Raw genomic sequence first — 12,560 nt, forward strand, 5'->3', positions numbered from 1 at the left:
TTATTGTAATTTTCATGAATAAAAATATTATAATAAAAAAAATGACTAATTAGTATTTTTTTCTTCGATTACAATTATTTTAACGTCCGTGTGTTTGAATTCAATTATTTTGTTCAGATTTTGATTATTATTAGTGGGGAGGATTAGTTTCCAAATGGAAAAATCAGAAGGGTTATCTATTAAGTTAAAAAGAAAATTGTAAGAGTTATGGGACTTTTGAGTATATAAGAAAAATAGAAAATGGGAACGTGGGTGATTTTAAAATTGAAATTGGAAGGAATATGGAGGAAGTGAAGAAAGAAAGAGACGTGCACCACGTTGTCTACTTGTCTTGAAGAAAGTGGCTGAAATTCGGCTTCTGATTGGAACTTGCTTTCACGCGCGGACGTGGGCCAGTAGTCAATGTGTTAAAAGTCTCTACATGTGTTAAAAGCTTATTTAAATAAATTAAAATTATTTTACGAGAAAATGTGTAATATTCTGTCAAAAGTGGACAAGAATCATGTAATTTCTAATCGATAAATATAGTCCTTAAACTTAAAAATATAAAAAAAAATATAAAAAAAAACGTGAACTCTATACATCCTAACTTAAAAAAAATGATATTTTTTTTTATATAAAAAAAGCACTTACTTTAAGATTTGATGATTGAATGATTCAATATGAAAGTATAAGACCTCGACCACATTTAACTAAAAAATAATGTATACAAGTTTTTTTAAGTATAGATATAATTTATACAATATTTCAAAGTTAATTAAGGAGTAATTTATGTTAGCAAGACATAATTTTCACTAACCCAACATTATTTTACTATTGTGCAAATTAAACATTTTTATTTTAATAACTTGTAACAATTCTTAAAAAACTATTTTGAATAACATTTAGTTTTTTTTTTTTTTTTAATTTTAACTTGTACTACATTTGTCATGTCTGGGTGAGTAATCATTTATGTCTTGTTTGGTAAAAGAGAATAGATAAAAAAAAAATAATGAAAATAGTGAAAATAAGATAATGTAAATAAGTAAGATTATTTGGTAAAAAAAAATAGAATAGAAAAAAATTAAAAGGTGGTTATCCCACTCTTTTATTATTATTTTTTTCTCCTTTCTCTTATATATACCTTATTTCTTATTTATTTTTATTTTTTTTTTAATTTCTCTCCACTGTATTTCTCCCTTATTTATTTCCTCTATCATACACACTTAGAGTATGAAGGTTTAAAAACACAATCAGATTTATGATGTTGATGGTGAAATATGGTTGGGTGATTATGCTGTTTGGAGATGGCAACTTGATATGTTTACATTGTCTAATTTCATTTAATAAAAACAAATAAAATTAAAATGAAAAAAAAATTATCCAAAATTTTAAAATGATAAACAATATGAACTAATTAAATATGAAAGTTTTAATAAAAACATATTGATAGTCTATCTCTTTACTAATTGGATGCGCTTGGTAAAACTAACTTATAAACCAACTTAAAGCTTATAGTTTAAGAGTTTAAGAGTTAAAAAGTTAAAAGTTCATAAGTTAATTTATTAAATTGAAAGTGTTTAATAATACTAATTAATAAGCTAAATGATTAGTGTAAAATAAAAGATTTATTCATTTGGTGTAAGATGTATGCAAAATAGTTTCTAACTTAAAAAGTGTAAAAAAGAAATATTGAGAATAAATTAATGATAATAAAAAAAGTAAAGAAAATAAAAGGTTAAGAGTTAATAAATTATAAACTACTTCAATTAATTTATAGAAATAAAATATCAGATCATAATATAAATTCTATTATTAAACAATTTTTTTTATGAGACTAGCTTATAAGTTCCTCAAATATTTTACCATACACGCTACTCATTTAACTATCAATTGTTATATGTGTCAAAATTATTGATTTGTGTAATAATTTATTTAACATTCATATTTAAACTTATTTTTAATTCGTTTGCATTGATAAAAAAAAATAGAATAATAATATATCAAAATTATATACTCATTTAGAAATTTATAATTATTTGAAAATATATAATTACCAAATTTCAAGTTTGTATATTAACATCTGAGCAAGATGACATTTATATTAGTGGATTTTAATAAAGTGAGTCGAAGGCTCGTTAGTATGAAAGTTCAAGCAATATGTTACTAATTATGCTGCTAATTTGTCTGATAGAAGGTGGTTCATGGGTCTTCAAGAAAGAAAGATAAATGCTGCTGCGATAAGGATGGAACAAAATCGTCCTTTCGAATATTTGTGCATAAAATTTGTTATAATAAACTACTAGTTTAATATATATATATATATATATATATATATATGAGGAGGGTTCAAACGACATCGGTGTAACTTTTACTAAATGTTACACCGCTCAATAACTTTATATTAAATGTGAATTTTGAAAATTCAACCGTTAGATTGAAAGTTCATATCTCTTAGATCATATATGTCAAATTTTGTTAAAATTGAACAACAACTTGAAGGTAATCAAAGTGTTCATATTTTAGTATATTTTAAAATATATATATTACGTCAGTTTTGTTTTATGAAAATGAAATATCAAATCATCTTTGATTACTATAAAATTTTGTGTATATGATCTAAGAGATATGAACTTTCAATCTAACGGTTAGATTTACAAAATTCACATTTAATATAAAGTTATTGAGCGGTGTAACACTTAGTAAAAGTTACACCGGTGTCGTTTATTCTTCATTTACACTCAACTTTTGGTCCTCTTTTTAGTAATTGTAGATATTTATATATGTTATTTTACCCCCTAAATTAGAAGAATCAAGTTATACTAAAAGGGTAGAAGAGTAGTAGCAAAATCTTAATGAATTTCCTCCATTTGTGCAAAAAATTTGAGAAGGCAGAGATCCACAGCCATAGCTGTGGATTTGGAGCTCGAGCTGTGGAAATCTGGGAAGGAATTAGGAGGTCAGAAAGTTGCAGCTATAGCTGTGAATCTGCAGCTATAGCTGTGGTTCTGCAGCTATAGCTGTGGAAATCTAGAATGCACATTTTTGGGTCCAGAGACTTGGAGCTAAAGATGTAGGTTCACAGCTAGAGCGTTGAGGTTTGGGAGATCAAGAATAGTCACAGAGATTCCCAGCCATAGCTGTGGTTTCATAGCTACAACATTGGGAGTTTCTTAATCATGAAGGAGCTGTCACAGCCATGGCTGTGGATTTACAGCTGCAGCATCAAGAGTTGCTTCACCTTGAAGGACTCTCCACAGCCATAGCTATGGTTCTACAACTACAGCATTGGAGTTAAAATTTGGAAATTTCCCCTGTTTTGAGGTTGATATAAAAGGAAAAGGCGGGAACTTTTTGGGGCATCACAAACACAAGAGAGAAAAACAAGATTGAGACCACAGAGAAGGGAGAAACAGAGAAGAACGAAGATTTGGGCAACTGGGTCATTTGGGAACGAAGCCCAACCCCTTGTCTTCATCTTTCATTTTGTAATCTCTTCTTTCACCTCTCTTATCTTGTAATGGCAGTGTGTGACTAAACTCATTAAGGATTGGTTAGATGTAACTACTAACTCTTCTTCTTAAATATATGCATTTTAATCTCATTATTTGTGCTTGATTCTTCACTCAATGCTTATAGTTGTTTGATCACCCGTGGTATGATTTTGGTTTTTGAATCCAGTTAGAAAACGTTTTTGAAAACCTGAACTGAATCGTGTACCTAATCATTTCTTGTTCTAGGAATAGACTTGATTTGGTTAGTCACATTGTTCAAGTCATTGTTCTTAATGCAAAGTGTTAAACTCAAAACATAGAGGAATCATGTTTTAAGATTAATGACTTTAAAATTCAATTTTGAGGAATCTTGTTGGATTATTAAATGAACATGGAAATAATGAAATTAAAATCGTATTTATTTTAAGAAGATCTACGTGTTAGCAAGTGCTTCTAAGCCGATCCTTATTTCTCAAACATTGTTTTTACTACTTTTATTTTATTGTGTTGTTTCACTTCACCTTTACTCAGTTGCAAACATATATAAGAATTGTTAAACTCTCAAATTCCTAAAGACCATACTTAAATACTACTTCGAAACTTGGTCCGATTGCCAAGTGGAGTGATCAAAAATCCTCAACAATCATGCAATTTAATTCAACTCATGATCAAACAAAACAGAGATTTTGAAAGAAGCCACAAGTATAGCCACCCTGAAGTATAATCCAAACTCCAAAGTTTATAACACTAATACAAATAAGAACCTTCAATTTAATTATATCTAATTCTTAAGTTTACTAATAAAATTTTAGAAATTAAAAAAATTCTGTTCTTCTAAAATTGTTATCTAAATGTCAAACATAAAAAAATTAAGTTTCTATAATTTTCTAAAATTTTAAAATGAGATGAATTTCCTAAAGAAAAAACAGAAAATACCATAGCAATGCAGCCTAAATACAACTGTAACCTGCTATAGAGCTGTCTGTGTACTCAAAATATCACAAAACTATTTCTGCAATTGACAGATTCTTTATGATTGACCAATAGCTCAACATGAGTTCGAAGCATGATTGTCTGAGGAAGGTGCTGCATCATTCTCTTGCAAGTAAGCATATTGATAAACTTGGCACGAATCCCTCTTCAGTTAAAAGTGAACTAAGAAATGTGACAATTCTTTGGGGTCTGATTAACCCCCAATTATGTATAATGTATATTTATATGCTTTATATTTATGAAGAAAGTATAGAGCAACAGGCAAATAGCCAATGCACACAAATTCCCCATCAAATTACCTATGTTACAGGTTGTGGGAGTAATGAGAACAACATTATTGCGAATTTCCAAACACAAAACTAAAGATGACATGACCACAAAAGGGTGAAGGTTGATGATGTTATTATGTGAGCAAATAGAATAGAGAGAGAGAATACAAAACGAGTTAATTACCAAAATGGGACAACAAAATTTCCTTCGTTTTCTCCTGAGCCAAAGAGAGTGTGGTTATTAAGGGTTTTCTGGGAAAACCGAAGAAGAAGATGATTCGTGAGAAGGGTGAGATTGGTAGAGCGCATTAGTCTGGTCCTGGGCTTTCTCCAGATAAGGCTTGAAACCGATCCGTATGCTCAAGTAGCCGAATGCCAACGCTCCCAGCACCACTATCCCTGACCTAATCGCGTTCATCTTCATATCTGAACTTGCTTTTCGACCCATGTCTCTTCAGGGTTACTCAACAGCAACACACAACAGTCAACACAGCACAACTTTGATGAAAGGAAATAAATAGCAGTGATAAAACGGTGCCGACGACACGTCGTTCTTGGATATCTTCCAAATTGAGAACACCCAACCACAACCACAAAGCCTAGAAAAGGAAAAAATGAAAAAGAGAGAAACTTTCTCACCGTTTTTGAATTCTGAGCTAAACCATCCGAGATGAATCTGACTCTGAGGCAGGGGATTTGAAGCCTGTCTAGGTTTTATGTTTTGTAAGAGGAAGTGAATAAGTAAAATTGTTTCCCAGCTATATAAAACTATCCACAAATTTAACCACCAGAAGTCGGGTAGTTAGAAATATCAAGAACTAGATTTAATTTTTATTTTTATAAAAAAAAATTATAAACAAATTTTTATTTAATTCAATTTTTATATATAACTTATATACTCAAATAAAATATTTATTTATATTTAATTTATTATAAATTTTAATTATATATAATAAATGTACATGTACATTACACAAATTAAAATGCTAGTTATATATAAAACTTAAATTAAAATATAATTTTAATATATCACTTAGTTTACACTTTACTTTTTATAGTTTTAAATAGATATTTTTAGTTTTTTATATTTATTTTTTCTAATCTTTTTTAATTTTTTATAGTTTAAGATAAATTTTTTAAATTTTTATACATACATCTTTGAATCCTTTTCGATCCGTACTTTTAATTTTTTTGTAATATCATTTTTTTATGTTTGTATTGATATATGACAAATGTTTTTAATTTTATGTTTTTCATGTCAAATTTGTTTGATCAAAGTTATGATAAATTTTACTTTTGATGTCTCGTACTTTTTTTACCATTATGATGTTCATTGTTAAAATGTCAATTGTATAATTTTTTCATGAGCCACATTGTTGATATCAATTAACATGAGACTAATCATAAAAATATGACAATGTAGCTAGTAAAAAAGTTGAGCAATGATTGTCTCAATAATAGACATAAGTAAGGATAAAAAAAAAACACAAAATGTCAATGGACTTATTTTAAGATAATTTTAACAAAAATAAATTTCATACAAACATAAAGTTAAAAATAGTCTGACAAATAAATTAACTATAGGAATTGAAAAAAGTTTGCAAAAGTAAATATAGAAATTAAAAGAGTTTATCTTATAATATAAAGAATAAAAATAATTAAAAAAGTAAGTATAAGAACTAAATAAATCTATTTTAAAATTAAAAAATAAGTGAAACTATAGATACTAAAAATATATTTTAACCTAAAACTAATATTTACATCATTTTTATTTATTTATTTTTCAACCTCTTTTATTTATTGATATTTTTTTAATATAGTTCACACAATATTTTAAAATTAATTTCTTGTAAATGCTAAATAGTATTTTAATAGAGACAAGCACATGAGAGTACTAGGTTGACTTCAGTGTCTCAAGACAAGACCTACAACTATTAAATTAAAAACTTTGTAGAAGCATCCTACGAAAAATTTGATTTTTTTTTAATTTTTTTATTTATTTTCATTTGTTTTGAAAATTGGTATTGGAGTTCTGTCGAAATTTCCTGGGACTGATGAGTTGTGCTAATCTAGGTTAGAAATTTCAAAATCATATGTACATACAGGTAACCTTGTTTGATTTAATTGTTGTTTGAGGCTGGATTGAAATTAGAGGTTGCCACGGATATACATACAGGTGCCCCATGTTTTGCTGCCATATAAGCTTTAAAAATTGTTGGTTCTTGAACTCTTTTTTCATTTACCCTTTCCCCTCTCATGCTGAAATCTCCACCAAGTTTGGCTGATTGTATAACACACATCGATTAACTTCTCCCTTATTTTGCTATCTTTGGAAGATATTTACCTATTCTTGTTGAACCCAATTATCCAACTATTTTTCCACCCTTGCAGTATGCAGATTTGTCACATCTATTTTGTACAAAGGATGCTGCTCCTGTCACCAAAAGGCAAAAGCTACAGTCCTGAGTTGATTATGCACCCTATTTTACAACTTCTATGTAATCTTCATATTTCTGTCTTCACATTTCAGAAAACCAAGTGGATGTTGTTAGTGGGAAACTAATTCAGAGAAGACCGGAAGAGAACAAGAAAAACCTATCACGGCTCTTGCTGAAGTTGACAACAAGTGGATAAAAGATTTGACCGTCTTGTCATTGATCCAGGCCTTGGAAGAGACCCATTTCTTATAGTATGCTTACTCTTGAAATGATGCTGGATACTTGCGTAATTGTTTATGAAATTAGCTTATCTTTATCTTCTAATGTTTGCTTTTGGTCTCCAAGTGATCTTATTCTTTTCCAGTATGTATGTATGATAACATGCATGTAGGTGATGTTAATTACGACTATGGCGTAGTGTTACATGAAAGACAGTCAAAGAACTAGTGGTTCTAAAAAAATAAACAGTTGGAGGAGAGGTTAAAAGGCAGTTTTTACTCATGTAAAATCTCATTTAGCTTAAAATGTATGAGTGCATGAGATCTTAACTTGAGAAAGTTGACATTACTTTGTGCTGAAATTTTGATAGTAAAATTGAAATTTGCAAGGGTGAAATATATGTTTAAAAAATGGATGGTCGATGTCACGAGTAGAAAAACTTGAAATACTAATCAAAATGTTAAAAAAAAATTCTTAAGACATATGACACTAACCTTAAAAATTTATCCGTGATATCTGCACAAATCACAAGATATAACAGAGACATTTTAGTTCAAAAGCTGTGCAAAAATTAAAGAAAATAATCTAAATCGAAAATAAAAATGATTCAAAGTTAGACCATGAGATTCATTCTCATACACACAAATCCACCACCTATCACTTTCCTCTTTGAAAACTCTAAGACAAACTTAAGTATACAAAGTACTTATGGGTTTACTAATATCAAGTAATGTGAGATTTCATTTTTTTAAAATACTTCACATATATACGACAATATATCACCTGGTTATCCAGCTTTTAATACTATGTCTAAAAGTTTTAGTTATTGTTAGGCTAGGGTACATAGATTTTACGTCTGTGTTAGAAATTTGGGCCTTTAAGATATAATGTTTTATCAAATATATAGTTTTCTCGGTCCTTGTTGTGGAATATGTATTTTTTCCCCATTTGAGTTCTATGATACTATTGTATTGGAGATAACTTACCCGTTGCCAATAGCCTCCATGTATGATCCTAACATTTACACAATGTTGTAAGGACTGTGTGAATGAAACCATGAGACATGAAAGGTAGTCAAACGTCACAATTGTAATAGATGGGGTATGTATGTTGGTTGTTGATGTTTAAGCACCTCACAGTCTGAGTCTGATTACCATGTGCATATTGATTTCAATATAGGCTGTATGATTTTGATAATTCTGATCAATTTTTTGGACATTTTTGAGGATGGACTTTTTCTTGTTCCAAATATTGTTCAGAAAGTAAGTTCTGAAGTACATGACGCAGATGCTACTTAGCAACTGCTGTGCTATCTCTGTCCAAACAGTTACTCATTTCAAGGTACTGGTTTTTGCGCTAGAACCATTTTTCAGGCAACTAGTCCTTGTCTATGTACTTTTTCTATTTCTGAGATGTGTATCTGTTGATGGTAGTCAGTTTGGTTGTGTAAGCACAAGCCTTTTCTTTATTCTAACTTAGGTATATCCAAACAAGCATGCCTCTCATACTGAGAAAGATCTAAAACAAGTTTCTAGTCCACTGCATGCTGCGCTGTAAAATTTCCTTGGTGAAGGTTAGTTTCGTATAATTAAACATTATAGTATATAATACTGAATACTCATTCCAGATGATGAACAACTGTCAAGGATTTGGTTCACCGATGAGTCACATAAATGACATGTAATATCCATGGCAGATAATGCTCCATATAATCTTAGGTAAAATACTCTAGTGATAAATGTTTTGTTGTATTTCTCTGTTGGCAACTCCATTCTTTTCACTCATTCGATTCTCAAAAACAGAAATAGCTACTTTCACTGTATCATGGGCATGTTATATACAAGAAAATAGAACTGAAAGTTTACTAATCCAATTGAACTCTGAACTCGCCTAGATTTATCAATAGAATAGGGGGTTTGTGTTTTGGATTTTGAAACAAACAGCATTGATACATGTAATGTGACTTGAGAAGTGTTTGATGATATATTATGCTATAGACTGCTTTATCATGACTATGTATAATTTATATATTACAGTAATCCTCAGATTGTTTATGAATATTATTCAAGTATTATACTGTATGCTTATTGCTTAGACAGCTCCTCTCTATTCTTATTGTGATACATCTGCTCCTTCCTTCGTTGTTAGTTTGCTGTTTTCAAGAAACAAATTAAGACTCTCGGCAAAGTTGGACAGCTTTTAGAGCTTTCATTAATCAAGCATTGAAAGAGAAGTAAATCATATATTTCCTTGTATTGATACTTTTCCTTTGGCAACTTGTGAATTTGTGATTATATCTGTAGCTTGTCATTCATTGAAAGAGAGAAGTAACTCATACAATCACAGTTTGGTCTTTTCTTGAGATGAACCAATAGCTCAAGTCGTAAAAGCAAATTAGGTGAAATATCATGCTTGCTCCATTATTAGAGTGAGCTTAGGTTATTTAGTAGGATTTATATAGAAATTCATTCACTTTAAAAAAGTGTTGAAAAAAAGTGTCAAATGACGTGTTGTTAATTTTCTTGTGCGTTACTATTAGTAAGTTGAGTTACCTTTAAGCTCCTGCATCGTTTCTTACAGTTTGGAAGATATTTGTCCTGCCAATTCTTGCTGTTTCTGACTCAAGACATGTATATAAAACGTGTGAAGTTGCTTGTTTTGCCCAAAGAATAATAATGGTAATCTTTGTTTAAACTTTTTAAAATGTTCGTTGCTCTAACAAAGTGTTTTTTTTTTTTTTTTTGTAAACTTGGGTTCCAATATAAATAAATAAATAAATAAAATTATTGTGCAAAAATAGTAGATACACATATCTTGTGGAATAAGAATATTTCTTATGATTAAAGTTACACGTTTATAAATTCTAATTTTTGTGTGTATCATTGTCTTTAGTGGATAAATTGGTTTGAAGTGCAATAGAGTAGAGTAGATTGTTAAGAAAGTTTTCCAACAGGATGTAAAATAAATTAACTTTTTTGAGATGTAATTAAAAAAATTTAAAACTTTCTATTTCACACTTTACATATTACGAATATTCAGATTTTGTCTTTGCTGTCTATATTTTTTTTATTAATTTATCAAGAATAATTTGCTAAGAATATATTCAAGCATCAGGTAGTTCATAGGATAAAATGTAATATACATAAAGCTTAGTTAATGTATATATTTCAATGAACAAAACTGAAGTCTTTATATGGGGTAGCCCGGTTATATGGTGGCATGTGTTGCTATAGTTTCTTGCAGTGGGCCGCGAGTTTGTTATCCGCTTCTCTAAATTTATATTTGTACGATAAATTGTAATTTTAGTTATCTAAATATCAACTGTATTTAAATATCAAGTGTATTTGATAGAGAATAAGGAGATAGATGTAGAGAAACAGAAAATAAATAGGTGAAAAATAAGATGAAAATAAATGTTGTTTGATTTCAGAAAAAATAAAAGTAAAATTAGTTTTTAAGAGTTTATTTAATATAAAAATAAAACATAATTATTATTTCTTTATTATTATTTGATAATAATTTTATTTGTGGTTTAATACAAGACTAGTCAATTGCAGGGGAGGAGGGAAAGGGTGTTGAAAATCTGTTATGAGTGACACCCAATCAATTAAGGAATTGATGATATTCTAATTTTTTTTTTTAAAATAGCATTATAATTTGTGATAGAGTATGTTTTGTAACATAATTGAATAGGTAATTTTTAATAGTATAATTTTTAAAAATAAAAAAAAAAAGATAGATAACATTATTGGTGCTAGAACGGTTAAATGAGTTGTACTAGTCTAGTTTAGCTTGATTTGAACAGGTTAAATGAAGATTTTGGACTAGATTGAATTGACCTATTTTACTCTCATCCATTAATTTTTTATCTGGTCCATGTCAATCATCAGACTAAATTGGTCTTAATTAAAAATAAAATAAAATATGATTTTATATTCATCAAACATAGTGTAAATAAATAAATGTCTTTTTACTTAAATGCTAACAAGTCACGCATTAACGTTTTAAAGTAAATAGATATCAAATTAAAAATATAACAAAAAAATTGTATTTTAAAAATTAGGATAACTAAAATATTTTTATTTTAAAATAGGGGAAAAAAGTTGAAGAAGAAAAAAAAAAGACAAAAATACACCTTACCTATATTTGTGTTTATATATATATAAACACAACACTACTAAATTCACCTTTAACATACCATTAAGGAAAGGCTAAAAGCAAATAAAGGTCTTAATTATTTAAAGCTAAAAAATATTGACCAAACGCAAGATCCTTAATTACCATATTTTTCACCAAGTGCCTATTATTTCCTCAATCATCCAAATCAGAAGAATGATTGTGTTTTGTTGTTGGGGGTAGGTTGTCCATGGTATTTTTGATCAAGAAGGGGTCTTCTGATGACCATTTATGGAGCATCAAATGGTGGGCCTATAACATGCTGATGAGGTGGCATGTAATAGTAAGGAACAATCTGAGTTGGATCAATGTCTCTTCTTGATATGCCTACATGCTCTATGGGGACAACATCAGCAAGAAAATCAAACTCATCAGTATTTGTAATTGCAGCTTCAATGTCACACTTCTGAATTAAGTCCCTTTTACTCTTATCAGCATTAACCCAAGCCTTCATTGTGAGCTCATGAATAAGCAGCTCACAAGCCTTAGCAAACAACACAGGAGCCTCAGCTGATACCATGTGCACATCCCCATCATCCTTCATGATTTTCTCAATCTTATCCAAAGGCAAACTGTGAGTGTTGAAGTCGGTGGTCTCTTCAATTTCTTGACACAGTCTAGCCCAACAATTGTTGAGTTGATGTTGCAAGTGGTCTTCTTGTGGGTCATACATGTAATGGGGAGCATATTGTTGTTGTATTGGGTATGGTGGAGGTATACAAGTATTAGTTGCCTGAGGTGGAGGATTGGTAGCTTCCATCATGGGGTTTTTCCCACGTGCTTCTCTTGTTGAAAGACTAATCCCTCTTGCTGGTTGACCATGTTGGTTTTGATCCATGTTCTTGTGCACTTCAAAATAATATTTGACCATTAACAAATAAACAAAAGAATTCATGAAAAATGAACATTGTATATCCCTAATTTGTGGATCTCAAATAAAAAAGACTAAAGATAAAAACCATATGTATCAGAGTCTCATATAGTTCTATAAA

General features: G+C 29.5%; 1 protein-coding gene across 1 annotated transcript; it reads right to left on the reverse strand.

Moving 5' to 3' along the window:
- Positions 1–11,797: 11,797 nt before the first annotated feature.
- On the reverse strand, positions 11,798–12,328 carry LOC109795398 (nuclear transcription factor Y subunit C-4). Its single transcript, XM_020354888.3, has one exon. The coding sequence runs from the start codon at positions 12,326–12,328 to the stop codon at positions 11,798–11,800; it is 531 nt and encodes a 176-aa protein (XP_020210477.2).
- Positions 12,329–12,560: the final 232 nt, after the last annotated feature.

This window comes from Cajanus cajan, chromosome 1, assembly GCF_000230855.2.
Source record: "Cajanus cajan strain Asha chromosome 1, NIPB_CcT2T_4, whole genome shotgun sequence".
NCBI lineage: Eukaryota > Viridiplantae > Streptophyta > Magnoliopsida > Fabales > Fabaceae > Cajanus > Cajanus cajan.

Excerpts from the sequence above, each read along its gene's own strand:
- LOC109795398 (XM_020354888.3), bottom strand. The coding sequence starts at position 12,328 with ATGGAAGCTACCAATCCTCCACCTCAGGCAACTAATACTTGTATACCT.